This window comes from Antedon bifida, chromosome 5 (genome assembly GCF_963402885.1).
Source record: "Antedon bifida chromosome 5, ecAntBifi1.1, whole genome shotgun sequence".
Classification (NCBI taxonomy): domain Eukaryota; kingdom Metazoa; phylum Echinodermata; class Crinoidea; order Comatulida; family Antedonidae; genus Antedon; species Antedon bifida.
The window spans coordinates 11242368-11255883 of record NC_136230.1 but is presented as its reverse complement, the minus strand read 5'-3'; the positions used below and the strand labels follow the sequence as shown (position 1 = coordinate 11255883).

The following is a 13516-nucleotide window of genomic DNA, read 5'->3' as shown; positions in this document are numbered from 1 at the left end:
ACAAAGTGCGAGGCAGCGAGGCACGCCAAATATTTCTGCGAGGCATCATTCTATCATTTCCAAAAGTGCGAGGCATATAGTTTACAATTTCAAAAAGGTGCGAGGCATATCTTAACGTGCTATTATTCTATATTATAGGCCTAATAATCAACTATTTATATTTTTATAATAGGCCTAGCGTATCTAAATAGATTCGTGTATAGAGTATCACATTGTGACGTCACAACGATAGAGGGCGCTACATGGTTGCTAGCCAACCAAAAAATGCGTTCAGTGCTACTATGTTGATAAACAGTAAATATCTGTATTTCTATCAAATTATGTATCTTAGCTTGATTTTTTTTAACTTAAACTGTAGTTGAAGAATAAATAGATTATTAAAAACAAATATTTAGTGATCTTATGAAATTTTAGTTTGTTTTTATTGAAAATTATTAAGTTTTAAAATGACTACCTCAATAAGCTTATTCCAAACCATTGGTGATCTTGGAGTCACTCAGGCAGACTGAACGCATTTTTGGTTGCGCTAGTATAGCAACCACGCAGCGCCACCTACCGTCGTGACGTCAGCACCGTCAGCACTCTATACACTCATCATGTTGTTTATTTTTATGTAACGATTGTTTTTTTAATTCATGTCATATCATGTCAAATTTTACTTTTACAAAAGTACCCAAACTGTTCAAAAGTTGTGCATCCGTATGCGCCATATTTTTAAAATCTGAACGACAGTCTTCAACTTTCGATAAACAATAATTGTTATAGCGACACTCATCAAATGACTGCCATGCTTGTTGGCATTTCGAGCGTGTTAATTTAACATGCCTCTCGAACATAGCAGAGTGAAAATAATATTTTGTCACACCCCCGCGCCTCGATCCGGTAAACCTGAGAGATGGAAAATCCACCTTTACTATTTAGCAGGTAGCGGAACGATTCTGCCCTGAGAGGATTCGGCCTTATGGCGATTCCCCTCCTATAGCACGTGGTTTCAGCAGCAACGCACATACTTCTCTCTCAGCGGCGTGCCAAAGACATTCATTCTCTAGGAAATCAACACGTGTGCCTCTCTCGCAAATAAAGTGAACAGCGATGGCCAGGACAAGTTCAATAACTGGCGGTGAATAAAAGGTAACTGATATACCGATCAAATAACATGCCGCAAACCAAAAATTGCAAAAGAATTCTGGAGCGCTTCTGAAAAATTAATACTGTTTATTATTAAAAAGACTTACGTCCGACAATCGTAATACTAGGCCTAAATTTAAACTTTAGCTAATATGCTTAGCCCTAACCTAAAGGCCTATGTATTTTGACTCCAAATTTGATAACTAATTTTATCGTGTGAATACCACATCTTAGAAGTATGCCTCATGAGTACTAACTTTAATGAAAGAATCACATAAAAAGTAACAAATAAATCCTTAAATTAATGATTTTACAGGCGTGTTTCTCGCACACTGTTAATTTTGCTATTTTGGCGTTCCATAGAAACCAAAATATTGAACATTGAGTGTGCGAAATTCGTGAACAGTATTCGAGAAAACGTCTGTAAAATCAAGGATTTATTGTTACTTTTATGTGATTTTTTTTCATTAAAGTAGGCCTACTAATTCTAAGGTTTGGTATTCAGGATAAAGTAGGTTAACAAATTTCGAGTTAAAATACAAGGCAGAGGCAGGTGCAAAAGGCTACTTCAATTTCGGTGATTTCCTGCCTTGCAATTTTGGGAAATGTTAAATTGATGCCGCGCATGTTTTGATGATGGTAAAACGATGCCTTGCATATATTTCTGACTTGCCTCGCTTGCATTCCCTGTCTCGCGTGCCTCGCACTTTGTTACTACCCGAACTCCATTTAAGTATTTCCAAAATGTATACAACAGTTGTCAAGATATCATCAAAATATAAATGTTTGTAATTCATTAAATAATTGATTTTTTAGAAAATACAAACCGTTGAATATGTCAAAACTTAGAAAAGTGTAAAAAGGCTATGCGATCTACTCGTCTTAGAATAATTGGTATGTAGCACTCACTCAAAGATCATGATGTCATGTTGATAATAATGAATTATGTGAAAATAAAAATAATGGTCATGATATTGACTTTGATGATACAGAGTGATATTGATCTGACTATCAATTTAGTGGCAATGATAAAGATACATACAACAGGCTATACATGATATTGATATAATAGAAATACTAACACTGAATATTTCTTTAAAATTATAAGAAAGATGAAGATGAAGTTAGTACAGGAGCTGCATTGTCAGTGCAAGCTGCTCTAATGAATCAAGAAGACAGATATATCCAATCAGCAGAATATGAATGATGACCAATCAGCTGATTCATGACTTCACTCTGAAAATTAGAATCACCAGTATCAGTAGGACTTTCAGCCAATCAACTATTTAATAAATCTGGATGATTGGAAGATTTCAAGTGTAATGCTTACATTGTAATATAAAAATGTATAAATGTTTAATAAATATTGATAAACATAATGTGACTTTGCCTGGCCTGAATTCATTTACGTATGTAGTGTTTTTTTCACATGGTAATTTAAAACATTTAAAATGCAAACTTTTGAACTTTTTATGCCAGTGGATTTGACCAGTAAGTTAGTGATTATAGTCTAAATGAATACTTTTGTGGCGTTTCATACTTGGTAATAATCATTTGGCCCTTTGGCAAGTTGTATCAATAATAAAGTTCATGTTGCAGTTTGTGAAGCATATAATCACACTGAACTTTGTGTTTTCTAAAATTGCATTGTTATAGCCACACCTGAATATTCACTGTATACAGTAGGTTACAGAATGAACAACTGCTAGACCATCACAAAGTTATGGAACGCCTCCTCTGCCTTCAGTTCACATTTATCATGCAGTACACACCAATTGTCATGCAGTACATGACGATTGGTGTGTACTGCATGATGTTTGGTGTGTACTGCATGACCATTGGTGTGTACTGCATGACCATTGGTGTGTACTGCATGACGATTGGTGTGTACTGCATGATAAATGTGAACTGAAGGCAGAGGAGGCGTTCCATACAAAGTTAGTTAATAAGGGGTATTGCTAAACTGCGCAAACTGCGCAAACACTGCGCAAACAACCAAAAAAGCTGCGCAAACCTCCTTCAAAACAATTATTATTGATTAGAACACAACTAGAACTATATAGGGAGACAATTTATGGGAAAACAAATTTGAAATTCCTTTAAGTTTGCCTTTTTTTGGGTGAAAAACTTCAATTTTTGGAAAAATTACTGATTTCACAGCGCAAACAACAAAAAAAGCTGCGCAAACCTCCTTCAAACCAATTAATATTTATTAGAATAAGGCTGCTTTATTTAACAGTTATTTTCATTCAGTTTTTAGATCTGGACCTTCTGTGACTGATGAACACCAACGTCTGCCTGAGGCTTCTGTCGGCATTCTCAATGCTCCAATTATTCAATCTGAAATTGTTAACTCGTACTGTCATTCATTCAGACTCATAAGGCATCTGGATGTGATAATCTCAGTAACCATGTTCTTAAAGTCTGTTCTCGTCCTCTTTCTATTCCTATTTCTTTCTTCTTTAATAAATCTCTTCAAACCGGAAAATTTCCTTCCGTTTGGAAACGTTCCAATATTGTTCCTATTCATAGGGGGTGGGGGGGGGGGGGAACCAAGAAATTGATTTCTAACTATAGACCTATCTCTCTGTTGCCTACCATTTCTAAATTGTTTGAAAAAATTGTTTTTAACCATATTTCGACTCATGTTTCTCCTGCCATTGCTTCCTGTGAGCATGGCTTTGTAACTGGTAGGTCATGTGAAACAAACCTTGCCACCCTTTTGACCACAGTTTACGAAGCCATTGATGACAGGAAGCAATGTGATGTTATTTACACAGACTTTTCTAAGGCGTTTGATCTTGTTCCTCATAATTTACTCTTATTAAACGTTTTGTTTTTCATAATGATCTTATCTCCTGGTTTCGTAGTTATCTTAATGGTAGGTTCCAGAGAGTGGTCATTGAGGGTATAAGTAGAAGATAAGGTACTTCAGACAAAATTACGTAATATCCGCCAGGTGTTTTTATAACAATGGTTAACAATGGGGATAGTATAAGACAATACAATATATCATTTCACTAGAATTGTTATATAGATGGAAGTGAGACAATATAGTTTTTGTAAGATTTGAATTAGTCATAGAGTCAGTAAAGATGCACCTGGTTAATTAAAACTAGTTAATTGAGGTTTTTGATTGATGTATGCCGACATAATCCAAAGACATAAGTTATTTGATCCGGATATTATAACAATGACTAAAACAAAAAGACAAGAATGAATGAAGTTAAATAATAAGTATGTCTTGATTGAACTATACCGACAGGTAATTAACCATCTTCCGGATTTGTTAACAAAGGGAAGAAACACAGGGTGTTTGACATACTAAAGTTTAATGTGTGACGTCATGATGTTAGCTTCACTATTTTTGATGATTTTTGTTTTCCAATGTTTAGTTTTATTTTCATTTAAATTGGTTACGTTTACGAAAAGATTTCTTTGTTTCCTTTTAAAATAAAACAAAAAGGGGGTAAAAGAGAGACGCTACTGACATCATGCATAAATTATTTTATATACAATATTCTGTGTATAAAGTTGTAGTCAAAATAGACATTTCAGTAGATCTCTACCAGAATGAATGCCTATAAACCAACAGTTGGTTTCACTCATTCCAAAAGAAAATCCACAGAATGCAACGTACCTTCTGAAAAGGTAAAGGATGACTACACAAAGGAACCAACAGAGGCACGTAAAAGTAATGAAATAGATTTCACTCGGAAGCTAATCAAATCAGATAAGCAGCAGATGATTTCCCCATATTTTAAGGTTCCAGTGCACAAAATATCGAGAGAAAATTTAGATTGTGATTACATTCAACTTCTTGATAAAAGCTCAGCTGATACTTTGTATAAACAATGTGAGGAAGAGATTGAATATTTTACAGGTGATCTTGCAAAGGTGAAAGTGTTTGGTAGATGGTTTAATATACCTAGAAAACAGGTTAGTTTCTCTTTATTTTTTCTTCATGGTTTCATGACGTTAATGTAGGCTACATACTATTACGTTTAAAAAGATGCATTTTTACATTTTAATTACCGGCCTACCGCACTGTTTTCGTTTTATGCAACAGAATAACAGTTAACCAAGCCTACAGCACTGTTTTCGTTTTATGCAACAGAATATTAACAGTTAACCAGAATCCAACTGATTATAATTGTATATACATAAGAGAAACATTTTTAATAGTATGTTTCAACTCTGACAGGTTTCTTATGGTGATACGGGTTTAACATACACATATTCAGGCAATATAGTGCCAGCCTTGCCATGGCCACCGTTCCTGAAAGATCTTCGAGATTATTTGAAAGAAGTCACAGGGTTCTACTTCAATTTTGTTTTGGTTAACAGGTACATATTTATTATATATCTATATATGTTTATATTTGTTATAATTAAATAATGTAAAGCTTCCTTATGGTTACATTGTTTATACATTTTGTACATTTGATTTATTCTCAATTTTACTCTCAAGATTGTATAATTGAACAATATCAGTAATCAGTCTTTTCGTCAACTATTAGAATCTCTCACTTTTTTTATCTGCACAAAACTGTGTTTAATTATGTTGTATGGTTTATTGTTTTTATACTAAAAAGTTAAGTGCAAAAAGGATATTTATTTTCTAGCTTAAATTACAGTACAATTTTTTTATTTTAATTTATGTTTCTTTACTAGATATGCAGACGGTAATGATTCTATTGGTGAACATAAAGACGATGAGAAAGATATCAACAAATTTAGTTCAATTGCGTCCATTTCATTAGGTCAAACACGATTGTTTAGATTTCGCCATGGTGCTACACGTGGAATGAGACACAAAAGAAGTATTGAACCAGTAAATGTTGATCTTAAACACGGTAGCTTACTATTGATGAATTATCCAACTAACGAGTATTGGTACCATTCGCTGCCTAAAAAACCATCCATCAAACTACCAAGAATAAATCTGACATTTAGAGATATTAAAAGATGAGAAAAGGTCAGGATTACTTTAGAACGCAAATCTTATTAGCAACAATTCATGAACAATTGTTCTAAATGTAATAGTTACATGTATTTGTGTTTTATCAAAATGTAATGGTTACCTAGCATACATTATTATTGGCGGCTGTCAAAAAACTATTTTTAACAATTCATTTCTTGTATCTTCCTTTTTTATTTATTGTAAAAAACTTTGAAATAATTAGTAGCATGGTACAAGGAATCGGCCCGGGAAAAAATAACAACAACTAATTTAATTCTTCTTTTTCTGTTGAATTACTATTATTATGTTTGTGATGTGTATTGCAATAGATTTGTTTAATGAAATAAGTTAATTATGTTTTGACTTAATTTATGTCAGTGTAAATTTGTAAAAGTAGTTTTCCTATTTTAATTCATGGTAAATTTATTTCTTGACTTAATTTAATTTGTTTTCTGTTCTGTTGAAGTATTATTATTATGTTTTGTAAAGTGTAGTGCAATAGAATGTGTATTGAAATAAATTTTGTTTTTTAACAGCAACAATAAAAATGAAATTTGATCTTTGCGTGTTATTTAACTCCTGTATGATGTTTTTCTAATTTATTTATACCAAAAAAAAAAAACAAGTTTTTGAATTTGTTAAATGTAATTGCAAAAACACAAATGAATGTGATTAAAAAATATTCTGTTTACTTTTTTTTTTTTATTTGAAACAGTAGTATTTTTAACAGTAGTTATATTTTATATATAATAAGTGATATTACAAAAAATAAACATACAAAATGTATAAAGCATAGACTTATTAAATTTAAATACAATTTCTTTATTTCAAAATGAATTTCATTTTCCACATGTTTTCAATTTTAAATCTTTTAAGAAAGACACAATACGTACTGCTAAAAAAAAACGCACACAAAAGAAGACAAATTTGAGACGCACGGTATGTAACGACACTTTCAATAAGAAGGCATATTATTTACCAAATTTATAAAGTAAATGGTTATTATTGAGAAATATACATTTTAGATAATTGATAACACATCTAAAATTAATTAGAGAGATCAATACAATATTGTGTTCATGATAATTTGTTTTGATGACTAGAGGAAACATCTGAAGAAATTCAACGAAAAACAAGCGTTAACACCATACCAGTCACTGAGAATGCTACTACTCTGAAAAAAACATCTCCCTTCCTACACAGAAACAAATTCTGAACGAAAATAAAAAATAAAAAAAAAAATTAGTAAACGAAACACGCGCATTATAAATAAAATGAATAATTTAAGAATATTAGTTAAACTACGCACGAACAAAAAACGAAACATACTAACCGATTCATAGTCATTACAAAGTTCAAATAACGAAAACTTTTCCTTGAAAAATCCACAGGAGACACGTTTTACATTTTCTAACTGCAATTCAGTGTCACATTGTGTCGCAACACATGTACATACAACGAGTCCTGTCACAAGTCTGCCGACATTTATTTTTCTATCGCTCATCATTTGTTCTAATACATAATACAGCGCTTCCGAAGAAATATCTTTACACAATTCTAACACATTAAAATTGTTTTCCAACTCTTTACAAGCACGAATAGTACTCTGGAGGATGGGTGAATCCAAAACAACTAACCCCGTCAATTTATATTCAATGTATGCTAAAACCACTTCCTCTAAATCAACCATAACGCTCGACAAACAATTGATAATGGATGTAATGGTCAAGAAAGTTACAACTTAAAACATTTATTTTTGTTTTTTAAAAAGAAGTTGTAACATAGAAACTAATTTTGTCAGGAAATGTATTTTTATCATTTATGTGGTTTATTTGTGTTTAGAAAGTTACAACATTAACATTTAATTTGGTCAAAAATGTGAATATACGGAGCCGATATTCAGTGTCACATTGTGTCGCAACACATGTACATACAACGAGTCCTGTCACAAGTCTGCCGACATTTATTTTTCTATCGCTCATCATTTGTTCTAATACATAATACAGCGCTTCCGAAGAAATATCTTTACACAATTCTAACACATTAAAATTGTTTTCCAACTCTTTACAAGCACGAATAGTACTCTGGAGGATGGGTGAATCCAAAACAACTAACCCCGTCAATTTATATTCAATGTATGCTAAAACCACTTCCTCTAAATCAACCATAACGCTCGACAAACAATTGATAATGGATGTAATGGTCAAGAAAGTTACAACTTAAAACATTTATTTTTGTTTTTTAAAAAGAAGTTGTAACATAGAAACTAATTTTGTCAGGAAATGTATTTTTATCATTTATGTGGTTTATTTGTGTTTAGAAAGTTACAACATTAACATTTAATTTGGTCAAAAATGTGAATATACGGAGCCGATTGTAATTTTTAATCCTTAGTATAGTGAGAGATTTTATAAACAAAAAAAGAGCGAACGGAAATTAATGATTGCAGATTAGACATATAGAAATGGATTGAAATTGGAAATCCACATGATCAAAGAAAAGAAACCCATTGTTTCGACAGAAGCTAATGACATTTACAAAGGATGACACAGTTTGAATAGAGTAATTACCGTATAACATAATTAAATTTTACACCACCAATACTACCGGGGTGTTTAGGATCGTAATATACTTTTCTTAAGTACTCATCCATACTCATTACCCTCAATCACCCAAATGAAAACTTAATAAATAAATCAAATACTTAAATAACACGCAAAGATCAAATTTCATTTTCGTTGTTGCTTTTAAAAGAAAAAACACAACCTTTATTTTAACACACATTCTATTTCAATATATTTTACAACCATAATAATAATAAACTTTACCGAAAAGAAATAAGAATTATAAAAATATATAACATTAATTAAAAAAAAAAAAGTGTTAAGATAATATTTAAATTTGTACAAATTACAATTGGTTAAGAATCTTATTAAAAAGTTCTGAATCATTTGTAATCAACTTTATGGCTTTATCGAACGCATCAACATTGATACAACGTAAATGAAAGTAGTTTAGCGCCCATTCAAAATGGGTAGCGCTATTGTCCACAAGTTTCAATGCCAGAATTGGTCGAAAAAATGTTAGCAGTTGTTCATATCTTGAGCCGTGAAAGTTATAACGTTCAACCATGTCATTCAGAATGAATATAAATTCTTCTATGAAAACCTTCTCAATTGTTCTCATTATTTCATTATACTCAAGTTCGTTAGTTTCTTTCTTAATCTCCACCTCCAGCACAGGGTTCAGGTACTCTTCCGTAAACACCTCATCTTCTACCTCATCTTCTACATCGGCTTTTCTTGCCAGAAATAGGTGGTAGTCACCTACCGATGACGTGTCGTCATATACAATTCTCTCCTCTTCAGAAATTATTCTCGATCTATAATATTCGTCTTCTTCAGTATTAGATATATTATTTAAATCAACGTTCATTGGAGGTGGGGTTGAATCGCCAGTAAACACGTCATATCCCCGGCCATCTCTTCCCTCATCTCTTCCTCCTCCTCTGCTGTAAAATAGGCACCAGTCATAGCTAGTATGTCTTCGTCTTCAATTTCTGAATCACTGCTTATATATATAACTTCTTCTTCGACATCAGAGTCCATAGTAAGATCAATGATTTCAATCACAGAACCCATAAGTAACTAGTTGTTGGTTTTTGGTCTGTCTTGTCGAGCTCTGTAGCGTTGTAGAATGAGGTAAATATTACAAAATAATCGAGAGTTATATACAGTGAAAAGCGCTGTGTTCCTTTTGCTTCATTAAGTAGCTTCCCCAATGTCATTGAATTTAAATCATCATTCCGTTTTTCCAAAAGATTGCATTGTAATTACGGGAACTGTTTTAACCAATCGTAATTGTCATTCTGGTAACTTTTTTTGGTCCGTGATTCTAGAAACTTAAAAATGAGTACTAATAGATAAGTTCAACGTTCAAGTGATCATCTTACTTAAAAATATATAAATAAAAATAATTATAACTTAAACTAATAACTAACTACTGAACTAATTTACTTGAATTTAAAATCCTAAGAATAAGTAACAAAAAAAAAAAAATTAACATCTAACGACAGAATTCATTTTTTAAAAACATGCACAGGTGTTTTCAGTTGTAAATTTGTTTAATTATGAACAGAGAAAAATAAATTTATTTATATCACCGCGTAACATCTAACGACAGAATTCATTTTTTAAAAACATGCACAGGTGTTTTCAGTTGTAAATTTGTTTAATTATGAACAGAGAAAAATAAATTTATTTATATCACCGCGATAACCACTTCTGTATTTATTTTATTTTATTGTCGCGGTGATATAAATAAATTTATTTTTCTCTGTTCATAATTAAACAAATTTACAACTGAAAACACCTGTGCATGTTTTTAAAAAATGAATTCTGTCGTTAGATGTTACGCGGTGATATAAATAAATTTATTTTTCTCTGTTCATAATTAAACAAATTTACAACTGAAAACACCTGTGCATGTTTTTAAAAAATGAATTCTGTCGTTAGATGTTAATTTTTTTTTTTTTGTTACTTATTCTTAGGATTTTAAATTCAAGTAAATTAGTTCAGTAGTTAGTTATTAGTTTAAGTTATAATTATTTTTATTTATATATTTTTAAGTAAGATGATCACTTGAACGTTGAACTTATCTATTAGTACTCATTTTTAAGTTTCTAGAATCACGGACCAAAAAAAGTTACCAGAATGACAATTACGATTGGTTAAAACAGTTCCCGTAATTACAATGCAATCTTTTGGAAAAACGGAATGATGATTTAAATTCAATGACATTGGGGAAGCTACTTAATGAAGCAAAAGGAACACAGCGCTTTTCACTGTATATAACTCTCGATTATTTTGTAATATTTACCTCATTCTACAACGCTACAGAGCTCGACAAGACAGACCAAAAACCAACAACTAGTTACTTATGGGTTCTGTGATTGAAATCATTGATCTTACTATGGACTCTGATGTCGAAGAAGAAGTTATATATATAAGCAGTGATTCAGAAATTGAAGACGAAGACATACTAGCTATGACTGGTGCCTATTTTACAGCAGAGGAGGAGGAAGAGATGAGGGAAGAGATGGCCGGGGATATGACGTGTTTACTGGCGATTCAACCCCACCTCCAATGAACGTTGATTTAAATAATATATCTAATACTGAAGAAGACGAATATTATAGATCGAGAATAATTTCTGAAGAGGAGAGAATTGTATATGACGACACGTCATCGGTAGGTGACTACCACCTATTTCTGGCAAGAAAAGCCGATGTAGAAGATGAGGTAGAAGATGAGGTGTTTACGGAAGAGTACCTGAACCCTGTGCTGGAGGTGGAGATTAAGAAAGAAACTAACGAACTTGAGTATAATGAAATAATGAGAACAATTGAGAAGGTTTTCATAGAAGAATTTATATTCATTCTGAATGACATGGTTGAACGTTATAACTTTCACGGCTCAAGATATGAACAACTGCTAACATTTTTTCGACCAATTCTGGCATTGAAACTTGTGGACAATAGCGCTACCCATTTTGAATGGGCGCTAAACTACTTTCATTTACGTTGTATCAATGTTGATGCGTTCGATAAAGCCATAAAGTTGATTACAAATGATTCAGAACTTTTTAATAAGATTCTTAACCAATTGTAATTTGTACAAATTTAAATATTATCTTAACACTTTTTTTTTTTTAATTAATGTTATATATTTTTATAATTCTTATTTCTTTTCGGTAAAGTTTATTATTATTATGGTTGTAAAATATATTGAAATAGAATGTGTGTTAAAATAAAGGTTGTGTTTTTTCTTTTAAAAGCAACAACGAAAATGAAATTTGATCTTTGCGTGTTATTTAAGTATTTGATTTATTTATTAAGTTTTCATTTGGGTGATTGAGGGTAATGAGTATGGATGAGTACTTAAGAAAAGTATATTACGATCCTAAACACCCCGGTAGTATTGGTGGTGTAAAATTTAATTATGTTATACGGTAATTACTCTATTCAAACTGTGTCATCCTTTGTAAATGTCATTAGCTTCTGTCGAAACAATGGGTTTCTTTTCTTTGATCATGTGGATTTCCAATTTCAATCCATTTCTATATGTCTAATCTGCAATCATTAATTTCCGTTCGCTCTTTTTTTGTTTATAAAATCTCTCACTATACTAAGGATTAAAAATTACAATCGGCTCCGTATATTCACATTTTTGACCAAATTAAATGTTAATGTTGTAACTTTCTAAACACAAATAAACCACATAAATGATAAAAATACATTTCCTGACAAAATTAGTTTCTATGTTACAACTTCTTTTTAAAAAACAAAAATAAATGTTTTAAGTTGTAACTTTCTTGACCATTACATCCATTATCAATTGTTTGTCGAGCGTTATGGTTGATTTAGAGGAAGTGGTTTTAGCATACATTGAATATAAATTGACGGGGTTAGTTGTTTTGGATTCACCCATCCTCCAGAGTACTATTCGTGCTTGTAAAGAGTTGGAAAACAATTTTAATGTGTTAGAATTGTGTAAAGATATTTCTTCGGAAGCGCTGTATTATGTATTAGAACAAATGATGAGCGATAGAAAAATAAATGTCGGCAGACTTGTGACAGGACTCGTTGTATGTACATGTGTTGCGACACAATGTGACACTGAATATCGGCTCCGTATATTCACATTTTTGACCAAATTAAATGTTAATGTTGTAACTTTCTAAACACAAATAAACCACATAAATGATAAAAATACATTTCCTGACAAAATTAGTTTCTATGTTACAACTTCTTTTTAAAAAACAAAAATAAATGTTTTAAGTTGTAACTTTCTTGACCATTACATCCATTATCAATTGTTTGTCGAGCGTTATGGTTGATTTAGAGGAAGTGGTTTTAGCATACATTGAATATAAATTGACGGGGTTAGTTGTTTTGGATTCACCCATCCTCCAGAGTACTATTCGTGCTTGTAAAGAGTTGGAAAACAATTTTAATGTGTTAGAATTGTGTAAAGATATTTCTTCGGAAGCGCTGTATTATGTATTAGAACAAATGATGAGCGATAGAAAAATAAATGTCGGCAGACTTGTGACAGGACTCGTTGTATGTACATGTGTTGCGACACAATGTGACACTGAATTGCAGTTAGAAAATGTAAAACGTGTCTCCTGTGGATTTTTCAAGGAAAAGTTTTCGTTATTTGAACTTTGTAATGACTATGAATCGGTTAGTATGTTTCGTTTTTTGTTCGTGCGTAGTTTAACTAATATTCTTAAATTATTCATTTTATTTATAATGCGCGTGTTTCGTTTACTAATTTTTTTTTTTATTTTTTATTTTCGTTCAGAATTTGTTTCTGTGTAGGAAGGGAGATGTTTTTTTCAGAGTAGTAGCATTCTCAGTGA

General features: G+C 31.6%; 1 protein-coding gene across 1 annotated transcript; it reads left to right on the top strand.

The window, feature by feature from the left end:
* Positions 1-4701: 4701 nt before the first annotated feature.
* On the top strand, positions 4702-6211 carry LOC144843318 (DNA oxidative demethylase ALKBH2-like). Its single transcript, XM_078700111.1, has 3 exons — positions 4702-5067; positions 5333-5475; positions 5803-6211. The coding sequence occupies exons 1-3, from the start codon at positions 4702-4704 to the stop codon at positions 6098-6100; spliced, it is 807 nt and encodes a 268-aa protein (XP_078556237.1). The 3' UTR covers positions 6101-6211.
* Positions 6212-13516: the final 7305 nt, after the last annotated feature.

Excerpts from the sequence above, each read along its gene's own strand:
- LOC144843318 (XM_078700111.1), top strand. The coding sequence starts at position 4,702 with ATGAATGCCTATAAACCAACAGTTGGTTTCACTCATTCCAAAAGAAAA. Across the intron at positions 5,068-5,332 it reads TTAATATACCTAGAAAACAG|GTTTCTTATGGTGATACGGG; the intron begins GTTAGTTTCTCT and ends CAACTCTGACAG. Across the intron at positions 5,476-5,802 it reads AATTTTGTTTTGGTTAACAG|ATATGCAGACGGTAATGATT; the intron begins GTACATATTTAT and ends TTTCTTTACTAG.